At 49.5% G+C, this 27,546-nt stretch overlaps 1 protein-coding gene across 2 annotated transcripts in view; it reads left to right on the forward strand.

The window, feature by feature from the left end:
• The first annotated feature begins 2,946 nt into the window (after window positions 1-2,946).
• The window catches only part of LOC135822536 (RNA-binding protein 24-like), a 28,775-nt gene continuing 4,175 nt past the window's right edge, over window positions 2,947-27,546 (forward strand). The window contains exons 1-4 of one of the 2 annotated variants that reach the window (XM_065335325.1): window positions 2,947-3,685; window positions 8,166-8,292; window positions 21,941-22,016; window positions 23,562-23,722. In XM_065335325.1, coding sequence (XP_065191397.1) covers window positions 3,374-3,685; window positions 8,166-8,292; window positions 21,941-22,016; window positions 23,562-23,722 — 676 coding nt within the window. In that variant the 5' untranslated portion in view covers window positions 2,947-3,373. The remainder of the gene's footprint in view (window positions 3,686-8,165; window positions 8,293-21,940; window positions 22,017-23,561; window positions 23,723-27,546) is intronic. The other variant, XM_065335326.1, reaches the window with a different exon arrangement.

The following is a 27,546-nucleotide window of genomic DNA, read 5'->3' on the forward strand; positions in this document are numbered from 1 at the left end:
TGAGCGGAGTCTGTCCTCTATTTGTGCTGCTCCTTGTCCTTTGGTACATAATGAATGTCTCCAGAAAATTTGACCTAATTCCAAAGAGAATTGGCTGAGATGTTTGTATTTTACGGTGGACTATCCGCGAAGGTAGATCGCCACCTTAAAGTTTAAGCGATTGTGTGGATTGCTGGCGACTGCCGATCGACCGTATGCCCAGCTAATGGCCTATGACTAGGCTATGTGCGGTGTCGCTTGTCCTTCGCTTTGCTCAGGGCAGCGATAATGTGTATTCGCGGTGCACGTTCGGCCTACCATCGTCCAGTTAATGCGATGAGGGAGTTGGCCATTGTGGAGAGCGGCTTCTAAGCATGTGATTGAGTGGTCTCTGCATGTTGATCAGTTAGTGGGGTTCCATCGCTGACACAGTGTGCGGTTATTGCATTATGAATTGGTTGAGTAGATAGTTTCGTGTTCGATATTGTTTTTATTTTTATTTTTTACATATTAATTTTATTTTATTCGTGTTCGATATTGAATTATTTATTAATTTTATTTTTTACAAATTTTGTTTTATTCCATTTCTCATTTTTCATTCGTGTTGGGTTTGACTATTCACTGTACTGATACATGGTGATGATTGTGCTGTGATTTGCCCGTAAAAGAGGCCTTCCTTTTATCATCAGACAACATCTCATGATCATGATTACGGTAGCCGATTGTTGCCAAAAACCTGGGATTTCCCGATATTATCCACTATGAAACTCGTTATGCCGCTCAAATCTCACATATAATGCTCGTTTTGTTCCTTTCTAATGCTCCATAATGCTCTGATGCTCGGATAGTCGTATAATGCCGAATATTGCCGGCATTATCCGCTGGACCCTACCGGCATGCCGCGGTCGAGATCGCGCCCTGGCCTAGGCTAGCCTATTAAGTATTAGGCCCTGCATGTCGTACAGTCAGACCATGACGACGACGTACAAGGAAGGATGTGGAGGCTGCAGCAACACTGGACTGGATCTGGAGCCAACAGTCCCGATCCCACGAAACAGCATAATACATTCGTACATTTTATGACTAATTTTATGTCATAGCCTGGGTGTAACCATGGTAACGCACCCCTGATTCACGACATCTACAATCGTATTAATTTAGTTACTAGTATGTCATAGCCTAGCCCAAGAGTGAGGGCTAGCTTACTGCGATAGCTACTGTGCGTAATGCGTAGACACACCATGTCTTCTTTGGAACAGTTATCGTGGAATATACTATACGGTGTCTGCCTGCGGTGTCACCTACCTATTGAGACTGTAAAATGATGCGTTTGGCTAGCCTGCTGTCAATAGATGAAGCGCACGACTGTGCATTTGCAGTAGAAAGTGTCGTATTTATTCAGCTTTTATATCTTGTGTACTTGCATACTGGTATTTGTTTAGTCCCACAACCTGCGATAAAATGATCAGCTGTAGCACCTACTCCACTTCTATGTTTATGTATCTACAGTCAACTTCGCTAATAACGACTGCGCTAGGCCGGCGCGCCATGGCGCCACGCATATGCTGGAATTACCACCCACGTGCACGTGTCTACGTACAGTGAAACCTGTCTATGACGACCGCTCAAGGGACCTTCAGAATCTGGTCTCTGTTACCAGGTGGTCTCCTTATCCAGGGTCATTTGACTGGAAATAGCATCCCTTGGTCCTGGTTCCAGTGGTCTTCTGGGATACGACAGGTACGAAGGAGGCTCGCTCAACTAACTTCTTGCACCCTCTGACCATACCTGCGTCTGCGACGCTTCTCGCGCTCATGGCTCTGGTAGCGAGCATGTGCTAGCAGCGAGAGAAGAGGAACGGTTTGAAGCAGGGAGTAGTACAATTGTACTACTCCCTGGTTTGAAGGAGCGAAAGGGTACATCAAGATAAACGCGTTCAAACCGTCCTCCTCACACGCCACTCGCCGCCACATCCAGACGGGCCTGATCCTCGGTCTGTGGTTAAGTAGGTCACGTACTGTGACGTAGCCTGGCCTACAATCAAGTCCAAGACTAAAAAAATAGTACAGTCATAGGACTCATATATACAAAATGATACACCATTAGTACATAACCCCGGGGCGGGGGTTAAGTACTCTTGATGATACAATGACATGTAACCCCCTACAACCTACTCACCAGTATATATATTTTTTGTAGGGGATTACATGTTACATGATGTACTGTACTTTTGCTACAATTAACTGTACAGTATACAGTCATGTAGCTAAAAATAATTAAACCGATGATTGTGCTGAAATGTACGAAAAAAAACTATAATGACGTGCATGTACTACATGGTATGGCCAAGAGTCCATAATTTATGGATTCTCGGTATGACCAAGGCTCATGGGCTTGTACGAGTCGATGAAGCCTTGTGTTGTTCGAACTTTTACTAGTTATACGCGGGTGGGCTTACCCGCTACGGTATGTTGTTTCGTGGGCCTGATGGCTCCCTCGCCACCTACAGTAACTAACTAACTATTACTGTCTTTAATACTTGCACAAATCAGACAAGCAGCAACAGACTGTCACGTCAGTCAGTATAACAGTTAACACAAGGCCCTCCTCCTTCCTTGTACGTCATCATGGTCTGACTGTAAGACATGCTGGGCCTATTGTACTGAGGATAGCGCTTTGTAGGCTAGCTACAGCCTGGTACAGGGCGCGATCTGGCATGTCGTCGTGCACGTGCCGGCACCGATGCTGCGGGATACCATGGATACTGATGATGGTAGCGATCGACCTCTTGCAGTATTCAGTAATACTAGTAGTACTAGACAGTCTAGTACCGTAGTCGTGGTAGTAGTAGATCTACAACCACACTTGTACTTAGCTACTTCTTCTCACCTAGTAATATGGAGATTGAGTATAATCTGCGCATGCGCACGAAGATCAGTTTTCGAAAAGATGATCTGTGAGCAGGGTGAGCATTGTGAGTGTGTGAGAGTCTTTCACCATGCATCCACCAGCACTGGCAGCAGTAGAGACTACAGACTAGTGCAGGAGGTAGGACCAAGGGCAAGGACAGGTAGAGCCGTGTAGATCTACGTTTTTATTTGCGCAGAACCCAGCTAGAGTCTAGAGTGTACTGACCAGCAGTCACCTAGCCAGGTCTGCAGGTGGAATAGAAGTAACATAGGTGCATTTGAGTCGCAGGTGTGCGAAGATCCGTCTCCGACCCGTCGTTGTACCACCCAACCACCAAGCTAGCTCCGCTGCTCGCGCAGCTGTTAGTCAGTCATCAAGAACCGCTCTAAAGTGCCGTCAACTAGTAACCTACCTAGTCCCTAGGCGTTTCCCAAGTACAGTGCAGTTTCCTGTGTTGCAGAGCTCAATCTATTTTCTTCTCATCATGGATCCGCCCAGCAGCCAGGCTGACTCGAGCCAGTCAAGTCTTGAAGGCGCCGACAACAGCGTGCCCACCAGCCCCGATTCCTCGGCTGTCTCCCTTTCATCAGCAACATCAGAAGAAACAGCGCCAACCGGGAATCCACAGACTCCCGGCGGCTTTACGAGTATCACCCTGAGGAAGCTGTTCGTCGGCGGGCTGCCTTTCAGTACATCCAGCTCGGTTTTGAAAGAGCATTTCGATCAGTTCGGTCCCATTGAAGAAGCCGTGGTCATCTCGGACCGTGCTTCTGGCAAATCGAAAGGATATGGCTTTGTAAGTTGGAGTATTTCCTTCTGCGATCATCTTGTTTGCTTTGCATTTTCTTGTGTCCCTGTATGGTAGGAAGACGTGTGTTAGTTCCGTACAAACTGACAGTCTGTGTGTTGTAATCATGGTAATGGCGGGTGCTAGATTCAGCTAGTGCACTACATGTAGTGCATGTGCCAGGGTGTAGTCCGTAGCTGTGCGTGTCGGTCTGTGTCAGCTGCGGTGGCTAGGTTGCAACGTTGGCAGTTCAGTTCGCGCGCGTTCAGTTCAGCATGCAGCAGCTGATTTTGTTCATGGAAAATCGCTGTGGGTAGATCTACGGCCGGGTCCGGGTGCGATCGACCGAGTCTACCGTGCTCTTGACTTGAGTCTTGTGAATTGTACGCATGAGCTATTGACAGTATTCTCGATATTTGAATATTTTCTCCTAGGCTATAATGTCTGTACCGTACGCGTCCGGCGTCCAAACTGCGCCAAACCTGTGCCTTCGAGATTGAAGAAGACATTACGTTGAAGGCTTCGGCTCTTGATTCTGCTCCTGTCGTGGTTTTGCAGTAGCTAGCCGAGATGCAGGCAGGTGAAAAGTAAGCACCACAGAGTGCCACTTAGTGCGAAGATAGGCGGGATGCTCCAAGTGCTGCTTCGCCTCGAGACACGAGGCCACTACCCCCGGCCCAGGCAGAAGGCTCCCCGACGTCTGAGTGATGGTTCTAGCTGATAACAGCAGGTAGTACTTACGCTAAGTACGAAGTCTTGTAGGTTTGACAGTTGCGGCAGCATGGTCAAGACTCAAGGGTGATGGCCAGGAAAGGGAAACATCAGATGATTAGCACCAGAGTAATGCTTTGCTGAATAATTATTTAGCTGCAGCCTGCTGAGCGAAGAGCATTCTATATTCCGAGTAGACTTACTTCGATTTCAAGTATTGTGAAATGTTTACCGTTCGCCAGGCGCGAATCTGCAATGTTCACACAAAACAACGAGTTCTGTGCTCCGCCTGCGCCTTACTTTCGACATTTGGTAGCGATGTCAGAGTGCCGTGCCACGTGACCTCCACGCTTGTCGCTGGATTCCCTAGCAACCAGCTGAAATGATGGCACAAAAGGTCAGTACGGCAGAATGCCAGTCGCGGCCAGAGCGTGCAGTACTTGGCACGCGGGATATTCAAATGTGACCTGAAGACGTCAGTGACAAGCTTGGTCGTGACTATTGCCACGAAAATAGAAGATGAACTTTCGTATCCGCGTTTGTGCGGGCGCGCTGCGCCTACGGAGCTGGGAGTATGGCCGCCGACAAGTTAGCGTATGTTCAGTCGCCTTTTTCATCTCTTGCGCTGCCTGATACAGGTTTGATTTTAGTTCCATCGTGTTCCCCGTCGTCCAATTTAGTTTGCTGCCAAGTTTCACCGGCGTATCACGCCGCGCACCAGACTTGTAGTATTTTTCGCGACAGGTACTCCATTGCTGGATACACCGCCATCATGAGTGTTCGTCCAGCAAAGGGACCGGCGGTGAAGATGTTTTGTCGAGTCTTGGACTCGAGGAGGAGCAGCTATTGCAGGATAAGCCCCTGCCTAGAATGATCGGAAACGTTTCAAATGCATTGGTGTTAGAACTGATGAAGTTCAAAGCGGACCACCACCAGGATCATAATCTACTTGTCGAACTCTTCTTGTCTTGGAGAATGGTCAAATCACAACTCATACTTCGGCTACTCTTCAACAGTCTTCTTGAATTTCTCCAACAGTTTGCAGCAACAAAAAAAAAACAGTACAGCTACGGTATGTACATTTTGTACAGTGCGCAAGATTATTCATGAGCCGAGATCCCTGTTGTCAAGACCGATTTTGTGCCGTGGTGAGATCTGGTTTGTGTACAGTGCGGCATGGTGCTTTTCGACAATGGCGGCGCTTACCCCGCGCACTCTAAACTGGAATAAGTCCACTATATTTGCTCCGATTTGCTTCAAACTTTGCCAGTATACTCTACTTGTCTTCAGGAATCGGATGGTATTACAATATTTGCCCGATTCTCAAAACAGAAATTTACCCTGACATCGCTACATTTGGGGAGGATACAGCTGACTGACGGTCGTGTATTCTGGCTTCAAATCGTAGGTTTCAATCGGCCGCATCGACTTCTGCATTCGGGTGGAGAGGTGCATACAAAGTAATAGTTCTGAAAATACGTTTTCGAGCATAGCCGATTTGGTGCTTCCAGCTGGAGCCCCGCGCCGGACGTCGTCAATTTCCTTTGCTGGATGATGTTCAAAACGTCCGATGATCCATTTGGTGTGTTGCTGTTGCGTGGCTTCGATGTGGGAAAGTCTGGCTGGACCGCGAAATGAAAAGGCCGCCGGAACAGCCCATCTTCGGATAGCAGCTGTTTCACGCATAGCTCGAGTACAACGACTTAGTCTTTGATGCATATCGTTGTAGCAGGTCAGCCGGAGCAGCTCTCCCTCTCCGAGTTCAGAGCACCAATGTTTGTCTACTCAATGACGAGAACAGTAAATAATTAGTGTCTCCACATGCTCCCAATACTTCTTTATAACTGCGGCACATGGAGCCTGACAGAGACTCAAGAAAAGAAACTTGACTCGTTCCACCGCCAGCAGTTACGAGCAGTCATAGGGGTCAAATATCCCCGTATAATACGCAATGAAGCACTGTACAAGCGCACTGGCTCCAAGCCACTCAGCAGAATCATCCAGTCTGCTAGGTGGAGAATGTTTGGCCACATGCTTCGACTAGACACCTCATCCCCGGTCCAGCAGGCTATGTCGGCATACTTTCAGCCAGGAAGCTCAGGGTTCCGAGGCCGCCCGAGAACAACACTCCCGCGATCCATCAACAACGACCTGAAAAATTCCAGATCCACAAACTCCCTCACATCACACGAGGATCTAGTTGCACTGAGGCAGCTCGCCCAGGATCGTCGAAAGTGGAAGGATCTAATGTGTGCTGTGTGTAATGGCTGAAGTTATACAATTACACTAGATACCCTTAACAATAATAACGGATACAATTACACTAGATACCCTTAACAATAATAACGGATACAATTACACTAGATACTCTAGATACTAGAGACTCGGTACTCTAGATACTAGATACTCTAACAATTTTATCAAACATTATGATAATTACCACATCAAATGCTGCGGAGACCTATCCAGAATCGGCAATATGCTGGCCCTGGCCTGGAGATCTGCAACTATAATCAGCTTCTACTTTGCAACACTAACGGATTAGTCCCCTTTGTCGATTGATGGATCAATCGGTAGATTCGGCTCTGTTTTTCTTCCCTTTCTTTCTTGTTTTGAATTGTACGTTGAACTCATTGGATTTCTTTGTATTCTGTATCTCGTTATCGTTATATTTCCCTCTAGCCCTCTCGCTTAGGATGAGCTTTCTTTTTTATGGCAGCTTAAGCGAAGGCTATATACCTGCTTTATGCAGGTTGATGCCAACGCGAACAAGCAAAATAATAATAATACATGCTCGTACAGTGTATTACGTTGGTACAGGCATGCGTCGCTCTGAATTGTTCAAAATACAAATATGCAGTGGCGACTTTCCACCATTTTTCGATCACTAAAATCACTTTCTCGAATTGCTTAAATTGTAGTCTCATTCGATTCTCCAGAGCACGCAACATAGGACAGCTACTATCCACATCCGCCCAGCCCTTCTGGAGGCCAACGCCTAGTTTAGTCCTTATTCTATTAAAGTCAGTTCCCATTGTTCTGATAGTAACGTTATGACCAGCCGAAGTTATGCCCGGTGACTGGGTTGCCTTGCCGATAGTGCTGCCTGGTGCCGAAGAAGAACAGAGGCTCAGGGCCGCCGTTCTTGTTGTCTATGCACATGTACTACAACCTAGTGTATTGTATCACCTGATCAGCTGATGAGTGTCCGCTGAGATGGCATGAAACTTCAAGTTGTGACTGACCAGGCCATCTGTTGTTCTCACTAGTGTGCACTACAACCTAGTGTGTAATAGGTACATGTAGTTGAGACACTGTGTACATACGGATACACTGCACTCGCAATCGTCTAACGTTCTAGCCAGCTCGTTCTTCAGCACCTGACTGGCGTGCGTGTCTGTTGTGATGGGCTGTGTGAGTTCCGGGCTATGCGTATCAGAGGCGTCGGAAGGTGTTCTAGGGTGGTACGTTCGGCCATCTGAGGTGTACTCGAGGTGGAGGGTCTCTGCTGAAACTTGATTTATGAAATTTAGAGCCCAGATCAGGGCACTTTGTTGGTCCGCGGGGTGCCTGGGGGCAAATAGTGGTACGGTCAAGACCGTAGTGACTGTAGCGTGTCCGATGGCCCCTGTGTATTTTAAACTATTTTTTTTAATTTTTTTGTTTATTTAGTCGAAGAACAAACAGGCAAATTTGCCTAATTACATGATATCTTGTATGCTGTGTATGCTGTGTGTGCTGTGTATGCTGTGTGTGCTGCTTCCGCTTACCCGCGTAGGTCATCATGAGTAGGGAGGAAGATGCGACAACCGCCCGTGTCGAGGGGCACCCCGTGATTGATGGACGGCGGGCGAACGTCTGCCTGGCCATCGAAGGGGCAAAGCCCAAGCGAAGCAGAGTCGGGCGTAAGTTTCGGCGGCGTCCTAAACGCGGGGGGGGGGGGGGGGGGGATTGGGATTTTCACGAGCATCCAGATGCTTCGGAATGATGTGATTGTGGTTGTGCTGGCTTCATTAACCGCTCCCCCAATATTAATGCGCTTCCCCTTTCCATGCACGCGATTGTACAGTAGAACTCGCTTACTAGTAGCACATTCTCTGATAAGACATACTGCGGAACCGGAAAAATTCGGTGCAGTTTCATTTTCGGTAAATTTGGTATAGGTACTTTTACCCTGAAATAAAACGCAACCTAAAATTCAACAATGCCATGCCACACAGTGCGCAATGTGCAAAATTGCGGGGTTGGCCGAAAAACGCGAAATTTGTTGCATCCGTGGAATCGCGATTTCTTGGAGGGACAGGTTGATTTTGGGAAATACCGAAAATTCCCGGTTTTACTGTACCCTTGCTGAGTTGTGACATTGTCCGGAGCATGCCCGGGTATTTTTGTCATCAATTCTTAAGTATGCTAGGATGTGTAAACATTCCTGTTCGCTGTGTGTGTGTGTGGTGTTACTCCACTACTCTGCTCTCTGTCTCTTCCAGCTAGCACTCCAGCACACTCGTACATGCACTGAGCCACAACTATCAACAAGGAATCAAGAGAGTTGAAATAATAAAGTTGGGAGAAAAGAAAACTGTTCTTTTTCCACGAGATCCACGATCCATCGGGAAAAAGGACATGCACAAAATGGCGACCATGTCGTCCATTGACGCGTAATCATGGTAATCATGCAAAACAAACTAGTGCAGCGACCAAAGAAAGGACATACTGTAAAGTGAGAAACTTTCGCTAGAGCTTAAATTTCTCTATTTTTCGCGACCATCACACATTCGCGAATAAAAATCGCCGCAAACCTCTCCGTACATTGATTGTAGACAGTACAAGACCAGACTGAAGAGATAGAATCACAAAAGTTTCTCGTCGTGAACCAGCCCAATTTATGAAAACGTAAAATTTGCGCGTCGCGAAAGTTTGTCACTTTACAGTAAGTGAAGAAGAAGAAACAGCGCTGCAGCAAGAAGATCGGATCGCTGCAGTCGCTAAAATGCACTAGCCTACTGACTGTAGTTCCACGTGAGCATGCAGTCACGTGGTCATAAACAGAGTGCGTACACACTCACGTCATACCGATACATCATACATGGCAAAAGAAAAGAAAGGAAAGTCACGCGCGAGTCAAACAAATCAAAGAGCGCAAGACTACTGCAAATACTACGAGGAATTTGTTTGAGAACAAATGCACAAGACTGAATCTCTTCGAAACTAGAATGGAGTCTGTAATGGGAATTCTTAGAGAAGCTAGGGAACTAGAACTCGGCGGAGAATTCGGCAAACTATTCCAACGAGCCTGGACTCAGCTACAAAGTCAGAATACCATCAAATAAATAATATCGTCAGAACTATTGTAACAGTACAAGCAGTCGATTTACCACAGTGTTATCTCTAATTATCACTCTTCTATATCGACCTCCACTAATTCTCGTGATCCTTGACTGGTCCTATATTACCCATATCGCCGTAATATCGACCGCTTGTATCGACCACTTAGGCATTGTAATCTTTCGACTTTGGAGGTGTAGCAACCCGCTGCGCGCTTTATGGATCATTGATTTGTGTTTCGTCTGGTTTACCATAGATTTTCAGGTTTTTTCCCTTTTGCGTCACACTTGCTTTTGCGGAGGTGTACAGCACAGCGTACACCATGTTTGTAACTCACGTTGTATTCCCGTATACGATTTTCTTGCACATGCCGAGCGTTCGTATGAACCTTGAACTCTGCGGTACAACCCAGTCCCGTACCGGCATGCATTTGTACACACTGAGTTATCCGACTTGTTTATTTTTCTTCTCTGCCGTTGCCTTTCGGCTTCTTCCCCACTCGATTGACAACAGCAAGTACTCTATTTTCTACTCTCACAGTCTTGGTGTTCGTGGGTAAATTAGTATAGTAATTGGAGCCGCTATCCTCCAAATTGGTGACCCCGTACAACCGGTCAGCATCAGGCTACCGCGTTGTGTAGCCCAAGTGCCGGTATCCCGAACTCTCGCTGCAAGTAATTTTCGTTCGTGTGTGGTTAAAGACCCTGCCTAGTACTAGTAGTAGTAATGGAGCGCGATACCTCAGCCCACGCTAGAGGCACTCCCATGCCCAGCACACCTATCGGTAGCAGCAAATTGCTAGCTCGCACCGAGACCGCGCTGGCCGCCAAGAGCACAGGGACACCGAGCAGGTTGGCCGCCAAGCAGGCGCCTTCGTCCACGGAGACAGAACAAGGCACAGGTACTCTCGTCGCTGCCAACGCCGACCCGCCCGCACACCGTGCTGGCAGTCCCGAGGTGTCAGCAATTACTACGGTAAAGCTACCGCCTTACTACGCGAGCGACCCACAAGTCTGGTTCGGCGTGGTGGAAAGTTTGTTCCGGACTAGGAATATCAGCAGGCAGTCCACGAAATTCCACCATGTCATCAGCAGTTTGAGCGCTGACTTCGCCACCGAGGTACGCGACCTCATCCTCAACCCGCCAGAGGATGCACCGTTTGACCAGCTGAAAGCTCGCTTGATACAGCGTACGCAGCTGAGTGAGCAGGGCCGCATACGCCTGCTCCTCTCCAAAGAGGAATTGGGCGACAGGAAGCCCACACAGCTGTTGCGGCGGATGCAACAACTCCTGGACGACCACACAATGGACGACGGACTGTTCCGCGAGTTGTTCATCCAGCGGCTGCCAGAGAAAGCCCGCCTGATCCTCGCGTCAAGCTCGGAGGCACTGCCCCTGGAGGATCTGGCCACCATGGCCGACCGGATTTTGGCAGTTTCGCCCGAAGCGAACACAATCATGGCTCTTCGTCCTGCGGCAGCAAGTATGCCGGACAGTACTGTGGCACGCCTGGAGCGGCAAATTGCTGAACTGACTGCAGCAGTGTCAGCCCTTGCTGAGCCTCGTTTCCGTGGTCGTTCCAGGAGCAGCACACCTTCGCACTCACGGTCTAGCACACCAACACGTGACGTGTGCTTTTATCACCACCGATTCGGCGATCGTGCTCGCCATTGCCGGAGCCCCTGCTCTTTCAAGCGGCAGGAAAACGCGCAGGCCAGCAAGTAGTGGCACCCTTGTCTGGCCCAGCTGGAAGTCGCCGCCTGCACGTCCGTGATCGGCTCTCCAAGATGCAGTTCTTGTTGGACACCGGAGCCGCTGTCAGTGTAGTGCCGCCGACCTCCCAGGAGCGTCACCGTTGCCGTGGCACTCCACCACTACGAGCAGCTAATGGCAGTACCATTGTCACCTATGGGATGCGATCCCTGACGATTGACATTGGTCTCCGTCGCCGTTTTCAGTGGGTGTTTGTCGTGGCCGACATCATGCAGCCCATTCTCGGTGCAGATTTCCTCGCTAATTTCCAGCTGCAGGTTGATCTGCACAGCCGCCGCTTGCTGGATGCCCGCACCTCACTGCATATCTCTGTGCCTGTTTCTGCCTCCGCTCAGCTGTCTGTACATGCGTTAATGCCTGACTCTTTGCCGCCGCCTATTCGCTCCATGCTGGCTCGCTATCAGTCTGTCACGCAACCTCCTGCGTTTGATCGGCCCGTTCTGCATAACGTGGCGCATCACATTGTCACCAGTGGACCTCCTGTTTTCGCCAAGCCACGCCGCCTCGCTCCTGAACGCTTGGCAGCGGCGAAGCAGGAATTTCAGCACATGCTTGACCTTGGCATCATCCGGCCATCCGAGTCACCCTGGGCCAGCCCACTCCACATGGTCCCCAAACCCAATGGAGATTGGCGACCTTGCGGCGACTACCGCGCCCTCAATCTGGCCACTCAACCAGACCGGTACCCAGTTCCTGACATACAGGATTTTACGGTACGACTCGCCGGCTGCAAGGTTTTCACCAAGATCGACCTGGTCCGGGCGTACCACCAAATCCCTGTCGATATTGCAAAAACTGCTGTCACGACGCCATTTGGCCTCTTCGAGTTTGTGCGCATGCCGTTTGGCCTTTGCAACGCTGCACAATCCTTCCAGCGATTTATGGATCAGGTGCTCGCCGGCCTCGACTGCAGCTTCGACTATATTGATGACTTGCTCGTCGGCAGCCCAGACCTGTCCACCCACCTCAGCCACGTGGAGCAGGTTCTGCAACGCCTCGATAAGCATGGGCTCGTCATTAATGTCACCAAGTCCGTATTTGCCGTGCCCACCGTAGAGTTCCTGAGCCACACTGTGTCTGCCGATGGAATCTGCCCTCCTGCCAGTCGGGTCGACGCCATCCAGCAGTTCTGTGCACCTACCTCGCTGACCCAGCTCCGTAAGTTCTTGGGGATGCTGAACTACTATCGACGCTTCATCCCGCATTGTGCGGAGATTGTTCAGCCCCTAACGGATCTGCTATGCACCAAGGTCGGCAAACAGTCTGCTCGTCCGCCACGTAAGCCACCTGATTTTGTCTGGCCACCAGCTGCTGCTGATGCATTTCTCGCCGCTAAAGCTGCTCTGGCCTCCGCTACCCTGCTCTGTCATCCCTGTGTGCAAGCGCCGATTTGCATAATGGCTGACGCATCTGACCTGTGTGTGGGCGCTGTACCGCAACAATACGTGCACAGCTCCTGGCAACCGCTGGCCTTCTTCAGCAAGAAGTTGTCTGACACCGAGCGCCGATATAGCACCTTCGGCCGAGAGCTATTGTCGGTGTATCTGGCTGTCAAACACTTCCGTTACTACATCGAAGGTCGTGTGTTCCGCGTCTTAATGGACCACAAGCCGTTGACGTTTGTTCTGAAGCAGACCACCACAGCATCACACTCGCCCCGTGTCCTCCGTCAGCTGTCATTCATCGCAGAATTTACCACGGACATTCGTTTCGTTAAGGGTGAGCACAATCCGGTTGCGGATGCTTTGTCTCGTATTGCTGTCTCAGCTGTCTCGCCGCCTGCCGCTGTTGACTTTGCTAGTCTCGCTGCTGCGCAACAAGCTGATGCTGAAACTCAGTCTTATCTCAATCATCCTGACTCTGCCTTGCGTCTTCAGTCTCTTGCTCTGCCTGGCTCTGCTGCTCCTGTGCTGTGCGATGCTGCAACATTGCCCGCCCGTCCGTTTGTGCCGCTGCAATTCCGTGCTGTCTTTGACTCGCTTCATGGCCTTAGTCACCCTGGGATCCGCGCCAGCAACCGCCTCATTGCCGCTCGTTTTGTTTGGCCGCACATGCACCGTGATATCACCGCCTGGACCCGCACGTGTGAGCAGTGTCAGCGTGCCAAAGTGTTCCGTCATGTGAAAAGCCCGATTGGCCAGTTTCTGCCACCCGACGACCGCTTTGCACAGGTACATGTTGACCTAGTTGGCCCTCTGCCTACCTGCCAGGGTTATACATACCTGCTAACCTGCATCGACCGCTTCACCCGCTGGCCAGAAGCCTTCCCTATTGCTGATTCAACTGCCGCTACAGTAGCCGCTGCCTTCGTCTATGGCTGGGTTTCCCGATTTGGCGTTCCGTCCTCCCTTGTGTCGGACCGTGGCGCTCAGTTCGAGTCCAATCTCTAGTCAGAACTGATGAAGTTACTTGGATGGTCAAGAAAATCGTACAAACGTACTTCTGTGCGTATCTCGCGCCAGGTTTGAAAAGCACTGCAGATGCAAATTTCGCGCGAACGGATTCACGTGACCATACAGGACTGTAGAAGTGGACTTTTGGCGGCATATCAGTATTTGACCCGGGTCAACCGTCTTCATGTAAACGCTCACCTCTTTTGTCTATTGTACAGACTTTCAACCCGGGCTGAACTCGACCCGGGTTGAAATTTCTCATGTAAACACAGCCTTAGAATTTTTCTCTCCACTTCAAAAAGAAAATTTGAAAGAAAGAAGACAAAGGAAGAGGACAAGCAGGATTCGAACCTACAACAGTATGAATCACAAGCAACCCCTTATACCACCCAGCCACTGTGCTGCAGATGCTGAACCCTGCTGTTCTTACAGTCTTGTACCCAAAATAGGCAACATCCTATGTACACCATAGTACACATGCTATACTAAAAGGTTAAAATAGCTCCTAAAGGTTCAAATTTTGGGGTTATGGCAAAGGAATCGTGATAAATAGGATATTGACCTCGCCTTCGGTCTATATGGGAAATATAGGCCGAGTAAAAGACCTCGGTGGACCTCGGTCTTTTACTCGGTGTAGTAGACGGACTTCCCCCTACACAAATCACTATGTATTACTATGTAGCGTAGTAGACGGACTTCCCCCTACACAAATCACTATGTATTACTATGTATTGCACTATGCATTGCTGACACCATCAGATCCCTTGCTTTCATTCGCTAGCTAGCGCTCGGAGCTGTAACTGGCAATCTCGTACCATATATATAGATCCGTGTGTCAGTTGCCCAGCTCAGTTGTTGCAGAGTCCTTGCGTCCGTTGTTTCTGTCGTCTTCCCTTCACTTATTGAGTCTTTCAATATACTATAAGTAATTCTGTGTCACCTACGTTTGTCGTTCCGTGTGTGCAATATTGTTCCCTGAGAATACTACCTGTGTTTTGCCGGAGAGACTGAACCAGTTTTGCCTTGTCACTCGGTCGCGTATTACATTTGGTGGCAGCGGTGTTAGCTCTGCGTTCGTCAGTCGCAGTATTCCGGACCACGCCTCGTTATTTCGCCGTGCAGTGAACGTTGCCGTTGCCGTTCTCGTCTCAACTCAAGCTGAGTAACTTTGTTCCGTGCCAATTCCGATTTTAATATTTACATTTTTGTAGTGCTAGTATTGTCTAGGCTTACTTTGTTGGATCTCTTCGTCGTCTTGTCCCCTAAGTAAGCTAGCTCTTCGTTGCCAGTTTTTCTTGCACTGCTCGCCGTACTTGAACTGTTGCTATAGCGTAGGCTTAGTCCTCAAACGCGTCCCGTGTTGCTTGCGAAGTCCTATAGGCCTACTTGTTTGTTTGTTATCCTTATATACAAGACACCGAAAATGGCACAGAATCCTCAAGCTGCTGCTGCCGCTGCCGCTGCTGCTCCCGCTGCACCAGCTGTGGCTCCGGGTCAGGTTCCGGCTCCTCGACAGGCACCACTTGCTCGGCCGGTAGTTGTACCGCCGACGTTTGGGGGTGCCAGCCAAGACGATTGGCACTGCTTCATCGCCAGGTTCGACGCAGCGTGCGTGGTCAATGGGTACCGGGATGCGGAAAGGCTGCAGTTTCTACCTTGTTGTTTCAAGGAGAGTGCTTTTACAACTTACCAGACCATTCTGGCGGCGCACCCGCAGTATACGTATGTAGAAATGTGCACCGAATTAGGGCTACGGTTCGCACCGCCACAGCAAAGTCGCCTCCTTGAGGCCGAGTTTCGAGCTCGCCTGAAACGATCCACTGAGTCCCAGGCCGAGTTCGCCGCAGCTCTTCAGCGCCTTGCGGCACGCGCCTTTCCAGGTCAACAGGGTCCGCTGTTAGATCGCCTGACGCTCAATCAATTTATTGACGGCCAGGTCAATAGTGACCTGCGCTTGCACATCAGGACATCCAGCCCTGCAGCCCTCGATGCCGCCGTTCGACGGGCGTACGAAGTTGCAGCGATCTTAGAGGTCGAGAATCGCCGCAGTCTTCCGGTTCCTACACCAGCCTGCGCTGCCCTGACCGCCTCTATGCCTCAGGCACACTCCGTAGGTCCACTCGCGGATCCGACTCCTACGTCCAGTGCCACCGTGGCCCACGTAGCTCCGAGTTCGACTTCGAGCTCCACCGACCCGCTCGTACTATCGTTGTTGAGCAAAATTTCGGACCAGCTAGCTGATCTACAGGTCTTCTCCGCAACCTCCGCTCCGTCGCCACGGGCGTATAGTGACGACACTCGAGCTCCACGCGGCCGTGGTCACAGCGTCTTCCCTCGAAGCGCGCCCATGTCGGGCCCAACTCGATTTCCTGGCAGCTCGAATCGTAACCCGCCTCCGTACAACGGCACAGGCCGCGGACTTTACGATGGCGCGCGGGATCGCGGGTGCTTCAATTGTGGCGATCCGGCACACTTCCGTCGTGATTGTCCCCACTCGACGCGTGGGGGTCGTCCGTCGGGAAACCGCTATTGACTGGTGCTGCTCGGCAAGCTCCAGTCTTCGATACTAGTGTTCCTAGCTCGACTGTGCCGACTTGTACTGGTTGTGAATGTCGTCCCTGTTATTGTACTGTGGATGTGCGTTGCCCTACGTCTGCACCTGTGACTGTGTGTCCTGTTACGCATGTTCAGTCGTCTTCTGCAGTTTCTCCGTCTGTCTATGTTGCGGTTAGTCTCCAAGAGACGAAATGCCATGCTCTTGTTGACACTGGGTCTAGTGTTTCCCTTGTGTCTACTGCATTGTGGCGTAGTCTGTGCACGACCTCCTCTGTCCCTGTGTCTGCTGCTCCTGTTGTGTCTGGTGTGACGGGCCGTCCCCTCTCCACTACGGGTACCGTGTCCCTCTCTGTTTGTACACCCTCGTTCGTAGCTGTTCAGAATTTTATCGTTGCTGCTGATATCACGTCTGATGTAATCCTCGGTGCTGACTTCCTACAGCAGCACAATGTCCTGCTTGATTTCTCCCGGGCTCAGTTGGTCCTGGATGATGTTAAATTGCCGCTTGTACCCCTTCCACGTGTGCGTTCGCTTTCTGCTGCTGTTGCTGCCGCGCCCACACCAGCCCATGTTACGACTGTCGTGCCCGACCTGAGTGCTCCGACTGTTCCTGCTGCCGTCGCTGCCTCCGTACCTGCTGCCGTCCCTGCCTCCGTGCTTGCTGCTGCTGCTCCGCCTGCTGCTGCTGCCAATGCTGTTGAATCTCTGGTGTCTCGTGTTGCTTCCTCGTTCCGTGTGTTCATCACACAGTCTGTTTCAGTTCCGCCCTGTCATGAAGTTATTCTTCCGGTTGCCCCGTCGGTATGTGCTGCTGGCTCTCCTGCTGCTGATACTTCGTATCTAATCGAGCCCCTTGATTCGTTCTCAGAGAAACACCCGACATTGGATGTCGGAACGTCTGTCACGTCCCCGGATAACTTGGTTATCAATGTGGTTAACCGTGGTACCACCCAGATTGCCTTGCATGCAAATACTCATATTGCTGTATGTGAACCTGTCCCTGAGTGTGCTGACACTTGTGCTGCTGTTGATGATTCGCCGTTCATGCCGCCGCCGCCTGTCCCAGTAGAGAAGATTGATGCGTATATCGAAAAGAATTGTTGTCACCTGTCACCAACGGACCGTTCTACCTTGCGTGACCTTCTCCTGCAGTACCACGATGTATTTGCTCTTCATCCCGACGACCATGGGTACTGTGATCTTGCGCCACATAAGATAGACACAGGTGATCATTCGCCTATTAAACAACAACCTTACCGTGTTCCATTCCGTCATCGTGAGCAGCTCCAGAATATTATCAATGACCTTCTGCAGAAAGGTGTCATTACTCCCTCTGCGAGCCCGTGGGCTTCGCCTGTTGTCCTCGTGCCTAAGAAAGATGGCTCTCTGCGTCTCTGTGTTGACTATCGCCGGCTCAACAAGATCACCACAGCTGATGCTTATCCTCTTCCTCGGGTCGACGATACCCTAGACGCGTTCTCTGGCTCTAAGGTATTCTCGACACTTGACCTTGCTAGTGGCTACTGGCAAATCGCAATCCACCCTCAAGACCAAGCTAAAACAGCCTTCGTGACGCCCCTTGGGTTGTACGAGTTCACGGTTCTTCCTATGGGTTGCTGCAATGGGCCTGCCACATTTCAGCGCTTGATGCAAACGATCCTAAATAATCTCCTTACCAGTCCTGATCCCGTCTGCCGTGTGTTTTTTGATGACATTGGCCTTGGGTCAGCCACTGTTAGTCTTGGCTTGGATGGCCTCCGGTCCGTTTTCACGTGTCTTCGTCGGTACAATCTCAAGCTTCGGCTTGAGAAATGCGCTTTCCTGCAGCCCCGCACTAAGTTCCTTGGTGTGGACATCAGTGCCGATGGCCTTCACACCTCAGCTTCGAAGGTTCACGATATTGTTCACTGGCGTACGCCGACATCCGTTCGTGAAGTGCGTGGTTTTCTCGGCCTCGCTGGGTATTACCGGAAATTTGTTCCGCACTTCGCGCAAGCTGCCGCCCCACTGGCCGCACTCACTAAGAAAAATGCGAAGTTTTCCTGGGGTCCTGCTTGTCAGGCTGCTTTCTGTGTACTAAAAAAACGCCTCTCATCTGCGCCTGTGCTTGCTCAGCCTGACTACACGTCTGCCGCCGCTCCCTTCATCCTTGATGTGGATGCCAGTGATTTTGGTATGGGCGGTGTGCTCTCTCAGGTACAAGATGGCCATGAGTGTGTGATTTCCTACGGTAGTGCTATTCTCAACACCGCCCAACGTAACTACTCCACTACGGAGAAGGAACTCCTTGCATTTGTTCACTTCGCTGATGTGTTCCGCTACTACCTCGTTGGTCGAGCATTTGTTGTGCGCACTGATCATGCTGCTCTCAAATGGCTCCATTCGCTCAAGGAACCACGCGGTCGTCGTGCCCGTTGGTTAGAACAACTTGCTGAACTCGAGTTCACGGTTATTCATCGCCCTGGCCGTCAACATTGCAATGCCGATGCTCTGTCTCGCCGTCCTCCTGAGTCTGTTGCCGCCACTACCCGTCAGTCACCGCCTGACCAGTCGTCACCAGCCGCACCAGCAGCTCCTGCTCCTGCTTGTGATCCTGGCCCCACTGTACCGAAACCTGCACCTGACTCCTGGCTGCCGCGCTTTACTGCTGCTGAGCTGCTTGCTGCGCAAAAAGAGGATCCTGATGTGTCCATTGTGTTAGGCTGGCATGATTCTAGTCATGATGTGTTTAATTCTCCCCCTGCACACACATTAACTGCCTCTAGCCGTGCTGTTCGCCGCTATGCTTCTGAAATTCATTTGCTTTCCCTACGTGATGGTGTTTTGTATCGCACAGACCCATCGGCTGATTCTGTTTTGCAATTAGCTGTTCCGTTCTCTTTCCAAGCTGATATCTTAGCTGCAGTGCACGCCGATGTTAGTGGTGGTCATCTCGGTGCTACAAAGACCATTGACAAGGCCAAATGCCGTTTCTTCTGGCCAGGTATGTCAGCTGATTTGCGCACATTTGTAGCTAATTGCCAAGAGTGCATGTCCCGTAAGAGCGCTACGACTGGCCGAGCACCATTGCAGTCCATGCGAGCTGGCTTCCCTAACGAGATCGTAGCCATGGATCTCGTTGGACCACTGCCTACCAGTCGCCATGGCAACCGTTACCTACTGGTATGTAGTGACTACTTCTCACGTTGGCCTGAAGCGTACCCTCTACCCACTATGACTGCTGCTGCCGTTGCGGATGTGTTCTTTCGGAACTGGATCTGTCGGTTTGGTGCCCCAGAACAACTCCACACCAATCAGGGCACACAATTTGAATCTGAACTCTTCAGTGAACTGTGTCGCCTCATGAATATCCGAAAGACTCGGACCACCGCGTATCATCCCCAGGGCGATGGGCTCGTGGAACGCCTCAACCGCACCATAGTTTCAACGTTGCGAGTGTATGTAGCGGATCTGCCCACCTTCTGGGATCAGTATGTTTCAACCGTCCTGCTTGCATACCGTACAGCCAAGCATTCTTCTACTCAATTCACCCCAGCTCAGCTTATGTTTGGTCGCCAACTCCGTCTGCCTATCGACCTTGTCTATGGGTCACCCCCGACAGAGTTTGTGTCGCCCGCCGAATATATAACACAACTGTCCAAGTCCCTCCACCATAGCTTCGATACTGCCCGTCGTAATGATAATGCTGCGCACCACAGCCAGAAGGACCACTACGACCTTCGTCAACGTGGCACTGCATTCCAAGTCGGTGATAGTGTGTGGCTCCTTGAACCTGGAATGCGTCGCAAACTCCAGCCACCGTGGACCGGACCATACCGGATTGTCCATGTGTCGCCACCAACGTCATACGACATTCAATTGATCAACGAACCCTCCAGCACCAGTAAGCGTGTACATTTCAACCGCCTCAAGCTACACGCCCGCTCAAACGCCAAGTCGTCAGTCTCTCAGTCCGGCCCAGATGTCCCGCTGTCTGAAGCGCCACTGGCTCCTACTTCTCCATGTCCGCCGCCTGTTCCGCTATTCTCCTGGCCTGATGCTGATGATGCCCCACCCCAACCTGTTCCTCCTCCGCCGCCGGTTTTGCTGCAGCCAGCACCACCAGCACCTGGTCCGCGTGCCCATCTGCACCGCAACGCCGGTCGTCCTGTTCGTTACAGGAACAACTATGTGTTCCCACAATGAGTTCCAAACTCGCACTTGCCTTGCCTTTCTGCTCCACTCTGTTTCCATTGTGTGCTTGTGTATGATTTTCTTTTTCTTGCTGATGTATTTTGCTGCTTGAGCCTCGTTTAGGTCTACGTTAATTCTGTATTATGTTCTTGTTTGTTTTCCGAGGACGGAAAATTATTTGAGGGGGGAGCAGTGTAGTAGACGGACTTCCCCCTACACAAATCACTATGTATTACTATGTAGCGTAGTAGACGGACTTCCCCCTACACAAATCACTATGTATTACTATGTATTGCACTATGCATTGCTGACACCATCAGATCCCTTGCTTTCATTCGCTAGCTAGCGCTCGGAGCTGTAACTGGCAATCTCGTACCATATATATAGATCCGTGTGTCAGTTGCCCAGCTCAGTTGTTGCAGAGTCCTTGCGTCCGTTGTTTCTGTCGTCTTCCCTTCACTTATTGAGTCTTTCAATATACTATAAGTAATTCTGTGTCACCTACGTTTGTCGTTCCGTGTGTGCAATATTGTTCCCTGAGAATACTACCTGTGTTTTGCCGGAGAGACTGAACCAGTTTTGCCTTGTCACTCGGTCGCGTATTACACTCGGCCTATATTTTCCATATAGACCTCGTCTTGGTCAAATATCCTATACATATTCACAGGGGGGGGGATACATCTTACCAGAGCTCCACTGATGTATTGCATTCTATAGAGTGTGAACGTATTGCATCCAATAGAGTAGGGAGGTTCGCTCGACGTAATTACGTATGAAAATCCGTATGTCTTACACGCCGGGGAGCGAGGGCAGCTTTCATACGTAAATCTCTCTCTAAGAATTTCCGTAGGAAAGCTCTTTCCTACGTTGGGTCCTCCGTAGGACTTTTTGAAAATATGTTTTCGCATTTTCCGCATTTGTCCATGGCAACGTTCAAGCCGCGCGAAACACAAGGTACACACACCGTACACCACGTGCAAAATAAGATGGAAAACGCGGTTTCGGTTCATGGTGCATGCCGTGGGCGCGTGCAGCCAACGCGTCTCCAAAGCAACAAGGCATGTTTAGCAGTCGTGGATAAATCACGTAGAGCGAAACCCAGCAGCTCTGATTCTTACGTATGAAAATTCCGTGCAGTTCCTACGTTATTTTCATACGTAATTCCGTAGAGCGAAACTTCCCTAGTGTGAACGTATTGCATCCAATCGAGTGTGAGCGCACGGCCTCTTTTACGGGCAAGATAAAGTCATGTAGATGTATAATAAAAAATAGAGATACCATGAAAAGTAAATAGTTATTGCAGAGTTTTCCTGTTGTCTTGTGTGTTGTCCAGCAGCAGGGCGTTTTATGGCGTTTTCTCGCATGAACTCCTACCCCAGCAGTGCGGTACAGGCACCTATGGCGACTATGTAAGTCTTATATTTTGAGAGAGTTAGGAAAATCCTCTTTTAATACGGGCAAAAACAAACACAGTGGGTTATGAACTCAGATGGGGAGCCAAGGAAAAATTGTAACATGAAAAAAACTTGTGCACTTGTACCCACATTTTTCCCATGTTACAACGGATTATGTATGTAAGTCACATTGGTGTTGTCGCCTGCTTTTGGTGACGATCTACCTCTTCGCACTCGCCACACACCAAAAGGACTAGTAAATTGGTTGTTCTCTATTTCGAGAGAGACCTTTTCTAATGTACAGTGTGTGTAGTGTGTGCAGTATGCACAGTGCGTATAGGGTGTATGTATGGTGCTGAAGCTAGATGAAATTAGCACCTCAAGTGTCAGTTCGGTTGTGTACTTCCTCCGGAAACAAAAAAAACCTTTGCGACCTCGATCAACCTGTTGGTTTTTGTGAATTGAACTCCGGGGAATCAAGCAATGGTGACCACAAGTGAGACTCGAACGGTGCCGATTCCTTTTGTACAATAGTGCACATACTTTAACCCTTTAAGAGCCGCCACATACTTGAATGCGTCGTAAACGACGCATTCAAATGCAAAACTTCAAAAGATCGTAACTCAGTCCAATCTCGCTCAAATCCAGTGATCGAAATATCCAGGGCGAAGAGAAAACTCTCACCTGTCGGGAGAAACAATCCGCAAAGCGCTGCGAGCAACGGTTCCTGAGATAAATCACTCGTAAGTTGAGCCGCGATCGCGGCAATTTCAAAAGCGCGCAGTGCGACTTTAGTATTGAGAATTTTGAGACTTTTCGTCACGCTGGTTTACTCAAATTAGCACGGGTTTCACTGTTGATATTGTCAAGAGTACACAGCGAAAAAATTGGAACTCCACGATCGAGTAAAATGAAATATCTGGAGCGGGACGCAATTGGACGCATTTGGGGCATTTTTCGTACTGTCGCTGCGATCTAGCGCTAGATAGACGGTGTGCTGGCTATCATGACCGACCTTATTCTCTTCCTCTCGCGGAGACCGTTCCAGGAAGCCCTAGATTGTGAGGATTGAGTGAGTAGAACTGAAGCTATGATCCAAGGAACACGAAAAATGCAGAATTTTGAAATTTTCCTGTGGCTCTTAAAGGATTAAAAACAAGTCCACGCACTAGGATGGTTGATAGATATGGTGATAAAGACACACCTGGCAATATGGTGTCTTCAACTGCATAATGCACTAGAATGTCGATAGAGTACTCGTCAAAGTTGATGTTTCCGGATGAAGTAGTATGCTGTGATAGTCTCCATCCTGGGTGCCTGACTGGTGTTTTGCCTGATATTCATCGCTACTCGGTAGCGCTACATCACCCAGCCGTACTGCTGAATCATCCGACAGTATCGCTTTCCTATACACTGCTGGCCGCGCGGAGTGCGGACAACTACAATGGTACCTGCTGGTACGTACACATGCACTGGATGGGCATTGTCTGCTGGTGTGTGTGTGTGTGTGTGTGTGTGTGTGTGCGTGCGTGCGTGTCTGCCTGAATATCTTGCCAACAGACCTGAGCAGATGCAGCCGTACTACATGCAGCCGCAACCTGCCCAGTACCAACAACCTGCCCAGTACCAGCAACCTGCCCAGTACCAGCAACCTGCCCAGTACCAGCAACCTGCCCAGTACCAGCAACCTGCCCAGTGCCAGCGGGGCGCCATTCAGCCAGGTAAGACGAAGTCTTGCCGCAGTGCAGGTCACTTCAAGAGTACTGTTGAGCCCTCTTGGTCCCATTGCAGTCCCCTTGGTCCCATTGCAGTCCCCTTGATCCCATTGCAATCCTCTTGATCCCATTGCAGTCCTCTTGATCCCATTGCAGTCCTCTTGGTCCCATTGCAGTCCCCTTGGTCCCATTGCAGTCCCCTGGGTCCCATTGCAGTCCCCTTGGTCCCATTGCAGTCCCCTTGGTCCCATTGCAGTCCTCTTGGCCCCATTGCTCCGCACTCACAGCAATCCAACAGCGAGATAGGTTGGTGATGACGGTTGCATTGGGGAAACAACAAGGGACAAGACAGGAAGGCAAACGACTTCATGATGATAAGAAAGCTAGATGAAGGGCCTGGGTACCTATTGTAAAAATGTAATATGGGTGCGTAAGCAGCTACCCAGGCCAATGGAATGTCGTAAGGTGTCATACGGGAACGCAGGAAGCTATATGTACGGGGTGCAGGGGAGCAATGCACGGGCCAATTATGAGTTGTGCTTCTTGACCTTGCAGAGCGTTGCTCTTCTATAACACCCCTTCCCTTTTCTCCATTTACGATGCCTGATCGCAACGCCAACACTGATACCTCTGGTCGGTCGAGTTGCTCTCAGTACATCGGCACGTCGTCCCTACATCCCCTTTGTTTTGTTTTATGTTCTCATCCACATGTTTCCTGACCAAAGCAAAAATGAACTTGGCAGCTCTGAGCACCATTTTTTCAGATTTTGTGGACAAAAGGTTGCTCCTTGTGCTTGGCCCCGGCCGAAAATACACCACAAATGAGTGTAAATTTACTTCCTGGTGCTATAGTGCTGTACAACTTCCCAGAACCATGACCTTTTCCAAGGGGGGGGGGGGGGGGTACACTCTTGCAGTCTTGGTCATGTGCTGCTGCCATACCTCAGCACTCACTATTGCCAAAGTGTATCTAAAATTGAAAGATGAGTCATGTTTTGCTGAGCTGCTGCTCAGAGTGATAGTGTGAATGTCAGTGTACCTGGCACAGAACTGGTGGGCCTGACCTACTCAGGATGTGGCTCACGTGTGGTCCATGATGCATAAGTGCTGCTTATCAGGTGCTCTACAGCCCATTCATAAAAAAGATGGGCCCTGGCTCTGGCGAGCTCCCGTATTTGGCGCTTTTCGTGATTTCATCATACACAGTGCATGCAGTGCTGCGAAATTTGAAATTTGAAAAAGGGTCCAAAAAGGTACCTGAACTGGGGTTCGAACCGCACAATGCACTGTTGCAGGCGGGGTCAAACGACCTGGACTTTTATGGTTTTTCCCAATTCAGTGCTTTTGGGGCAAAACCTGGCCGAAATCCTATTCTTGTTATGGCTTGCTTTTTGGACCAAAAAACTTCAGAAACATCATTGGAAGAGGATTCCATAGGGGATTGCAGAAAAAAATTCAAAGTTTGACCCATTTATGGCCAAAAGCTAGAAGTCCATCTTTTTCTGAATGGACTATAGATCAGCTTGTGTAGCTTGTGGGGACCTGAGCTCCTTTAAACTATTAGTAAAGAAATGATGACAGAGAGAGAGAAGGATAGGCAGAGAAGGGGGGGTCACGGATGAACGAAAAAGTTGACAGATCACAACTCCATTCTCCAAAGGAAACCAAGCCAATTTAAAAACCTCTCCCTGTTTTTGCCCAGTTGATCTCCGGAAACCACGATCCTCTAGCAACAGTAAAATTCGTGTTCTAAAACAAAAATGCTGGCCGGTTGGCAACTGGATATGAGTTTCAATTGGTCAGCTGTGATCTCAACAAACAAAAAACCATTGTGCCGGAGGTACTTCTTTGAGATCAAGGTTGAAGCTGGGTGGCAAAATCATACAGTATAATTGCATCCGAATACCGTAAAAGCCCCTGTACACGCCCAGTCAGGGAAAGTCAACACTTTTGTTTCAAAATAGCGCCCATGCCCATGTATACGCCCAGGTATGCCGGCAGCACCAGTACATGTACAGGTACTGATACCCAATACTTACTGCTATCCCTATTCCAAGTATACGCCCGGTTCCAAATAACGCCCGTGCCCTTGTATACGCCCAGGAAATCAAGGCTGCTATTCTATCAGGGTCCGCACCACTCCTTGAATTCCTTGAAAGTCCTTGAATGTCAAAGCCGGATTTGAAAGTGCTTGAATATCCTTGAATTTTCGTGTGGGTGCTTGAATTTTTGAAAAAAGTGTGTTTTTCCTTGATTTTGGGTTTGAATGCGGTAGATCTACTCACGTTCATGCAGTAGGTCTACGCGCACTGCTGGGTACCCGTAACCGGTACCGTAGTCCGTAGATCTAGTACCAAGAGTGGATCCACTCTTGGTAGTACTGATAGGGATCTCAGCGCGTGAGCTGCGCAGCCTGTTCGCGCAGGTGAGATTTTCGATCCCAAACGCGTCCAGTGCAGAAACCCTGAAAAATAACATTTTTTTCGAAATAAATCAAGTTGAAGAAGACGGTAGAAATGGCTGAATATTGCGTCCAGGAAAGCACGTTCTACGGCCATTTCCAAGCTACCTATCTCCCAGGCACTCTCTCAGAGGAACTATGGAGGGTCAAAGAGCACAATAGTTCACTCTTGGACGCAGCGTGAACACCTCTTCTTCTGAGCGCGATGTCTTCTCTCTGAGTGATAATGGCGGCGATGTTCCAACCAACGGTTAGCCCACCAACTAATGTCCTTGAATGTCCTTGAAAAAATGGGGTTTGGGGCCCTTGAAAACCCTTGAATAATATTTTCATGACTTGGTGCGAACCCTGTCTATACGCCCGGGGCCGATACACGGGCTTTTTCGGTATGCATCGCTATAAATTGTAGGGGTCAAGGCAGGTGTGCCTTCAACTAGAAAATGGGTAATTTTCCTAAATGGCGGTCTGATTGATACCCTTTAGCGGCCATTGTAAATTTCCGCGCGGTTTCCAAACAAATCATGTAAAAATTATCTAAATTGAAAACATGGAAAACAGTGGGGCATACGTTAGAGAGGTTAAGTTACACGTTTTTTGCCCTTTTTCAAAACGCGGTGCAAATCTCACGTTACGTGTAATTTTTAGAGGTTAAGTTACACGTGCGACGTGACGTGAAATTTTGCCTGGCAGGATTCGGGTTTAGTTCGCACAAATATCTAATCTTCCAACAAACTTGATAAATCTCGATAAAATTCCGGAAACTCACACAAATTTCGGCCGGGATAACCAAGCGAAACTTCCAAAAACTCACGTCATGAACTTACGTGCGGGATAGTCAACTCACGTAAAACACGTCAAATTTTACGTGAGTTTTTTCACTTTTTGACGTAAAAGTTCACGGACGTAAGACTTTTACGTGAAACTTAACCTCTCTGTTATGCATTAGAATCAACCATATTCATCGCTCAGATTATGCTTGACATCCTTATGCGTAGATACATGTAGCTGTATCTCATCGATCCTCTTCAATTTTCCGCGCAGACGAAGGAGTGATTTTCCGTACAAATACAGGAAATACGGAAGGTTGGCAGCACGGCTAGCAGAGGGTATGTGTGTGATACCCACGTAGAGGGTATGTGTGTGATACCCACGTAGAGGGTATGTGTGACCCTAGAAGAGGGTATGTGTGTGATACCCACGCGTGGAGGGTATTTGTGACCCTAGTCGAGGGTATCTGTGTGATACCCACTTAGAGGGTATGTGTGTGATACCCACGCGTAGAGGGTATTTGTGACCCTAGTCGAGGGTATGTGTGTGATACCCACGCGTAGAGGGTATTTGTGACCCTATAGTCTGTTTCAAAAAGATT

Source organism: Sycon ciliatum, chromosome 8 (assembly GCF_964019385.1).
Source record: "Sycon ciliatum chromosome 8, ocSycCili1.1, whole genome shotgun sequence".
In the NCBI taxonomy this organism is placed as follows: domain Eukaryota; kingdom Metazoa; phylum Porifera; class Calcarea; order Leucosolenida; family Sycettidae; genus Sycon; species Sycon ciliatum.